This window comes from Apostichopus japonicus, chromosome 22, assembly GCF_037975245.1.
Source record: "Apostichopus japonicus isolate 1M-3 chromosome 22, ASM3797524v1, whole genome shotgun sequence".
NCBI lineage: Eukaryota > Metazoa > Echinodermata > Holothuroidea > Aspidochirotida > Stichopodidae > Apostichopus > Apostichopus japonicus.
The window spans coordinates 22,704,295-22,712,118 of NC_092582.1; the positions used below are offsets into that span (position 1 = coordinate 22,704,295).

Here is a 7,824-nt window from a genome sequence, read left to right on the forward strand (position 1 = left end):
CATATGTCCATAATATCATTGCAGTGTAGTCCCTTGACAGAACATAGGAATACAATTAATGTAATGCTCTAGATAGTATTCAGTGTCTCTCACGCAGTTATCATAAAAAAAATTAAAAAACCATGAATGTTAGCAAGGATTAGAAAGATGGTATACACACACACAATGATCGTCTAAAACCCAATAATTTTATTGTTTTTCATATATATATTATGCATATCTCATTGATGATTAGATTGGGGTACACATATTACATAGTAGATTGCAAGTTTAAACAAAGTATTCCTTTGTCTTGGATGGAAAGGGCAACACAAGAAAAGATCAGAAAACCTTCAAAACAATACTTGTTCTTGTACGTGTCATTGTATTATATTGTATTATGTATCAGGCGCGTATCCAGGGGGGGGGCGTTGGGGCGCACCCCCCGGGTAAGAAAAAGAGGAGAGAAAAAAGAGAAGGAAAAAAGAGGGAGAAAAAAAGAGGAGGAAGGAGAGGAAGGAAGGGAAAAGAAAAAGAAGAAAGAGAGAAAAAGGAGAAAAGGAGGGAGTAGAGGATAAACGCCAAGATACCGGGAAGATATAGAGGAACAGTCATAATTACAGCGCTGATCACTATTATATTCACAGGGTAGCCAGTGACGAATCGAGGATTACGGAGGGGGCGTGCGTATGGCAAGCCGTTTTAACATTTACCTCTCTATTCTACTTAAGTAGAATTAATTCCACTTAAGTAGAATACAATTAAGCTTAAGTGAAATGAATTGCACTTAAGTAGAATTGCATTTTACTTAAGCTTTATTGTATTCCACTTAAGTGGAATTCATATTAGCTTAAGTTCAAACGGTTTTTGTCTACATCGTATTTTACTTAAGTAAAATACAATTCTACTTAAGTAAAATACAATTCTGCTTAAGTAAAATTCAATTCTACTTAAGTAGAATGCAATTCTGCTTAAGTAAAATTCAATTCTACTTAAGTAAAATGCTATTCTACTTATGCAAAATGGCTTTTCAATTTCACTTAAGCTAAATTGCATTTTACTTAAGTGAAATAGAATTACGCTTAAGTGAAATGTGATTGGTCAATCTATTTCACTTAAGTAAAATGCAATTTAGCTTAAGTGAAAAAGAATGACACTTTTACTTAAGCTAAATTAAATTTTACTTAAGTAGAATTGTATTTTACTTAAGTAGAATACATTTAAGCTTAAGTGAAATTGAATTTAACTTAAGCTTAAAAGAAAGTGGTAATTTTACTTAAGTGGAATACAATTAAACTTAAGTAAAATGCAATTCTACTTAAGTGCAATTCATTTTACTTAAGCTTAATTGTATTCTACTTAAGTGGAATTAATTCTACTTAAGTAGAATAGAGAGGTAAATGTTAAAACGGCTTGCCATACGTGCGCCTCACCCTACCCCTTACACCGACCAACTCCATTTTTGACGTTTCCATATTTCCTCTCTCACTAATTTAGATATCTATATATATATATACCGGTACTAAATATGATAACGAGTGTGTGTGTATGGACGCCTTAAATTGTACAATTGTGCTATGAAACCAACTGTGGCTGGTCTCGAACTCGACCGAGTCGTCGGGGAACATGACGAACCCATCACTTCTTGAGATTGTTCCCATCTGCATGAAAACGCGCGCCCACAAATATACGTCCACCCCTCTAATCGCTTCCCGATGAGTTACGAAACTAATTAATTAATGACCTTCGCCCGTAGTACCAAGACCTTGACAAAATCCGACAACACACCACTTCATCGATAACAATCGGGTATATTAGTGACGTCTAGAGGACGTGCACTGACCTACATAGAGTGTGACCACTTCCGACTTTGCAATTTCCCAAGATCAGGCCCCGAAAAATCCAAGAAATCCAAGGGCACTGTACTGTATGGATATCTAGCAATACCTAGCGATAGGGATGAAAATCCCATGATCTTCCCTTAACTGAAGGCAGATAGAGAATCGAAGCCTTCAGTGTGTAATGAACTTGAAACTGTGCGTCTTTCGAAATGAAAAGATTGTGGGGCAAAGTAGCGTAACTCCTATGGGCTCAGACCGTGCTAACCAGGTGGACCCGACCAAAAGGGGGCCGCCGCTATACTGATGCACAGAAAAAGGGTATACCTCTTTGGATAGGGAGGGCCCGTTTTACTGGGAAGAAAAACTCATGCAAAGACTGAACAAAACAATATACATATTTTCACGTGATACGGAATACGGACATCATGATCATGGGCTCATTTGGGTATTAATGTCTGTGTCGAGCTAGTTATGTTATTTATTATTATAATCGAAAACGAAGTATATTATTTAAAACCCAATTCCAGCCAATGTTGTACTGAGTACAACATCGGGACATATGATTTTTTGAAAAATTCTAAAACAATAACCCACCGCCCAACAGACTTGAAACTGCGCTCATTTGAAAAAGAAGGCAGGGCTTGCATATAAATGTAATATAAAAGGTAACAATAAAGATGCCTTCGGTGTATCTGGTATAAGTAAAAAACACAGGTAATTAGGCTTAGATGGAGACAAAGTTTCAGCCGAAATTAGGTTTATACTAAGGTTTGATTACTGTATTTGTACAGTAGTCTCCATTATACTCCATACAGTATAGGGGGGCACTTGCCCACTCCCCCCGGAAAATCACAAATTAAAAAAAAAGTTAAGCATTTGACATTTCAAATGATTTCCCCCCAACCGACAGTTCTCTAGTTATGTTCATTGCATACGGACCCATAATGCATTACTGAAATTATTGAAAGTCAAAATCCTAAGACATGAGATCTCAAAATAACCGATGTGTAAATGCAACTTGAACGGGAAGTGTCTTTTCCGACGATCTACGAGTATTTTTTGGCAAAGAAATCGTCGTGCGCTCCGCGCCAACCGATGGTGGCGCTCCGCTTAGATAGTATACTCAAGTAGTGTGTTACACCTTTATGACCTACTGACCCCCCCCCCCCTGTAAACATTTCTGAGGACGCCCTTGCTTAGACCTCCTGATAGGGGCCACTTTGGGTTAGGAGCCCGCCAGGCTCATCGTTACACCCGGGTGGAGCATTACACAATAAACAGATAATACTTATTTCAGTCTCCTTTCAACTATTCGAATTTTTAAAGCAAACAGCAGATATCACATCATATATCAGTGAGCATGAAAACGGCGCTCCGGGATGAACAGCCTCCAACTGTAGATATGTGTAGTGTTCGATTTCGGAAATATCTGGTATTTTTTCATTTCCTTCAACGAAATTTTATAGTAGCCGTTATAAGAGGTTTTAATAGATGTACACCAATAAATTAGCTGTGTCTGAATTTTCGAAAATTCCCTGACAACCATTCTTCATCATTATTCCCTCCATGCAATTTTGACCTGTCTGTTAGGGGTTGAAGGTTTTCCTGTATTGGTTGTCCATAGATGAAATTTTGTGCAACATTATGGGTATGTTTTGAAGTGAATTTATTCACGAGAATTTGTGAATTTTCAAATTCTGAACAAATAATGGGCTTAAAACCTTGAAAAGTGGGGCTTACGGGTATTGTGGGCCGCGACGTAGAATCACCTACAAAAAGCAATGATCCACAGGAGATGCGGTAAGGTCGAACATGTGTGACTGGTGACATCTTCAAAAAGGTTATTGATGAAAAAAACTATTGGGAAATTCTTGGTTCTCAGGCAGAAGTGTACATCTGGTTGGTCATTTCAAGCCCGAGAAGTGCCATTTCCGGTGATCTGGGGGGTATCAAAACCAGAAATTATCTTGTACGCTGCGCGCCAACCGATGGTGGCGCTCCGCTTAGATAGTAATTCGCCCCCCCCCCCCCGGGTTAAAAAATCCTGGATAAGCCCCTGATTACCATTGACATAATCATGATGAACACCCTTGCTAGCTTGGTAAATTTGGAACTATTTAATTGTTCGCCCGCCTTGTCAGGTGACTGCACGTGACGTATCTTCACATGTCAATCATCACCAAAATCAGAATTTGGAATATGTTAATGAGCTATATCGATGGTATGTCGATTTAAATAGGTATATGTCAATTTGAGTTGCTAGAAACTGGTATAAGTCCAAGGCAATTGACTTCTACCGATTTAATTCGACATATCATCGATTTAAACTAGTAGATGTCGATTTAAATTGACATATACCGATTTATTTTACATATCATCGTTTTAAATTGGTATATGTCGATTCCAATATGTCGATTTAAACTGGTATAAGTCGTATTAAATTGGTATATGTCGATTTAAATTGACATATACCGATTTAATTCGACATATCATCGATTTAAACTGGTATGTGTCGATTTAAATTGACATATACCGATTTATTTTGCTTATCATCGATTTAAATTGTATATGTTGATTTAGATCGATTACATGTAGAATTAAACTGGTATATGTCGATTTAAATCGGTAGAAGTCAATTTAAGCTGCTGGAAACTAGTATAAGTCGAAGGAAATTGGTATATGTCGATTTAAATCGGTATAAGTCGATTCCCCACAATTTGAGACTGATTGCCCGCCCTAGTGCTGTACTATTTTGGTAGGTTCTACTGCATACACCACTGCGCATAAACGTAAACAGTACACTGTATTCAAATTTCAAACCAATCCGTTTTACTATATTCATTACACGTTAACCCAGATTCAAATTTCTTACAAACATTTCAAATGGATGAGCGAACGATCTTGTTAGTCACTGTTTTACTGCTGATGTCGTATTTGAGGCTAATCCAACATCGAAGGCATTTAATATTATGTCATTAACACCTAGGAAGATATACTTTGCGTAGGCTAATGTAACGTCATTATATGCTAGGCCATACGTAAGGGTTCTAGCCTTTAAGTACTGCCGTAGCAACCGAGTCCAAAATCATCCGTTTCGAAGTAATCATAAATTACCGTTTTTTTGGCCTCTTCAAAAACCTGAGAGTTTGGCGTACAATGAATTATAGTTTATTAGATTTAAGTGGACTGTCATTCAGTTTGTCTAGTCTCACGAACTTAACGGTGACTTTTATGCAGTGTTGGTCGAATCGGTGCGAAGAAAAATAAAATGTGTTTACGTATAGCGTCGTTAGGTAGTGTTTCTGTTAAGAAAGGCCCGGCCTGACATTTGAACAAACACAACGTAGGTATACCTCACGCCTACTGCACGTTGAAAAATACCCGCCAAATTACAACTGGATAGAGCGGATATTATAACTTAGTCGGAAATCTCAGGTCACCATAAGTCCGCGACCGTTCACATTACATTTATCAAGAACGCAAGAGGGATTGCAGAAACCCCGAAAGAAGGATTATTCTTCAAAACGCACGCGGACTTGAAGTACGAGTACGCGAGCGTTCACACAAACACACATACATACGCACACACATACACCCATACATAGACATGCACTCAAACCGATGAAAGCATCATACTTCTATGACATCGTGCAATAGCACCAACATAATATTGGGTTAAAATTATCACAAATTCATTTCTACGCAGAGCATCTTAAATGATTTGATTTAATATATGTTTATTGATATTTCCTTATTTTTTTTCAGTTGACTAACACTTTGAAAACTGATGCTTTTTTTACTAACTCTTAATTTGCCTTTAATCGCTTTTATGGAATTTATCTATCATACGTTTTATTCTCTCTTATTAAACATAATTGTATTTTATGCTATTTATACTGGAATGAAGGATCGGAAACTGAAACTATAACTAGATCTAACAGCTAGGACATGTTCCTTTTGAATTTATGTGTGCTATGAAAAAGAGGTTCGACCCACACCCTCTATCCACTCTTGTTCAAACATATATAAATTGGATGCAACCATATACAAATTGAAATGATAAAACTACCATTAATTTATCATGCACAACCAACCTGAACATTCTGCAGCTTGCTTGCATTTTGTGTGCATTGAAACCTTAGCTTTTTCTTAGTAAACTTGTCTAACATTCTGTCCAGATGTTGATCAAGGAATGAAAAGAATGTAGTTTCACAGGTTTACATTAGCAAGACTTGAGAAATCAGCAGAAAGCTGTACAAATAGAAAAATCTTATATTACTACCAAGTATTATTCTCAGTATTGTTACCGGGATTTTAAGAGTTGCGCCAGCGCCGGGATACAACATCTTAAAAATTGTTTGCGTCCGCTCAGAAAAAAACTTGCGTCCCCACGTTCCTCCATGAAAACATGCACTTTAAATTACCTCTACAGGAACGCACAATACTTACTTAGTTATAATGACCCCTGACAAAAACATTGGCTTGTGCGCAACGGATATCCTTTAGTTATAGGTTTATAATGTGCATATTGAAAATCATAAATGCAAATTATACAACTCATGCCTATGGAAGCGTGGGGACATTAATATTATATGTATTATCTTAGATTACAAATAAATTCATGTGTTTGCACTGAAACCCTTTACAAGGTGTACTTACTATATAAAGAGAAGTGCAACTCATAGCAAGAATATTTTGACATAATGTGGTAGCCCATACATGCAATACAGACACAACTCTTTAAATGTACATTAATATTCACACAGATTGAAACAGATTGAAAGAGGAAGGTGCCAACTGCATTATCAGTACGCAGCTGGTACGGTACGGTGCCAGCATTATTTTTAATATATGCCAGCATTAATTTGAATTTATGTCCACATCAAATCAATTTTATGTAGACATAAAAAAGTCCTGCCTCCTGATATGTCGTCATAATTTCTGAATTTTGTCCACTTTGGCCAACCATACACGTTGTGATATTTGACGAGTGCACACACATGAGAGCCTATACTACAAACTTTGCTATCTCTACACGGGACAGCAACGTTACAATTAGTTGCATTGAGACCGTCAGTATAATGCGCTATATAAATTAGTTGTGTTTATTGAGCACGATAAATGCAAAAATGTTTGCAGACAATGGTAGGGACTATTAGCCAAACAAATCACAGGAAATTTGGAAACGCATCATTGACTGCTTTCAGCATGAAACTTCTTTGTAACGGGAGTGTTTTTAACCTTCTACTTTGCGGTTGATTGTTATCATTTATTTGTTTGAAACAAATTCAATCATCTATACAAAGGACTGGAAGAAATTTTGTTCTTTTGAGAAGTTGCGGTTTTTTAAAAAGAAAGATATTATTCCAAAAAGTACGAAAACATGTTATTGGAAACCTGCTCAAATACCGAATCATGTGTCGTTGTACTCTTGTTTACACAATTTACACGTTGACACTGAGGGTTATATCTACGATTTGTGCAAACAGATGAATATTTTTTTCAACTCCCTGGTTTAAAGCTGCAGTTAAAACGGCATGTCTATTAAGTGTTTATATGAATGAGTAATTGTTATAACGGAACGCCATTACTGTTTTAGAGATGTGTAAGCATTTTCTTTAAAACTTTCCTAGCTTCCAAGATTTTTATTATTTTGAATTCTTATACATGAACTCATACTTTCATTTGTGGCTTCATCATCTGTTACTAACAATGTGTTCAAATTTGTTGTATCACAGTGTTCTTGTGTTTAATTGTTTCTACCTGGTAAGTTGCATCACATAATTTAAAAAACAAAAAAGCACCCACGGTTACAGTTTACCGTTAATCAATGAATCACAGGTAGGGATGTGTCTGTTGTATAACGCTTTACAAGATTGATTGCCCTACACAACAAACAATAACAACACCACTGAACTGAACAATGTGGCAACAAACACGTATTTAATGTAGATCCCACCCGTACAGTATACCCACAAAGAAATGTGTAATATACACGTTTTTA

At 36.6% G+C, this 7,824-nt stretch overlaps 1 protein-coding gene across 2 annotated transcripts in view; it reads right to left on the reverse strand.

Annotated features, from left to right (window-relative positions):
- Positions 1 to 3,665, reverse strand: part of LOC139963904 (uncharacterized) — a 67,659-nt gene extending 63,994 nt beyond the window's left edge. For both annotated transcript variants that reach the window (XM_071965118.1, XM_071965116.1), the window contains exon 1: positions 3,561 to 3,665. In XM_071965118.1, coding sequence (XP_071821219.1) covers positions 3,561 to 3,650 — 90 coding nt within the window. In that variant the 5' untranslated portion in view covers positions 3,651 to 3,665. The remainder of the gene's footprint in view (positions 1 to 3,560) is intronic.
- Between the last annotated feature and the right edge of the window lie 4,159 nt (positions 3,666 to 7,824).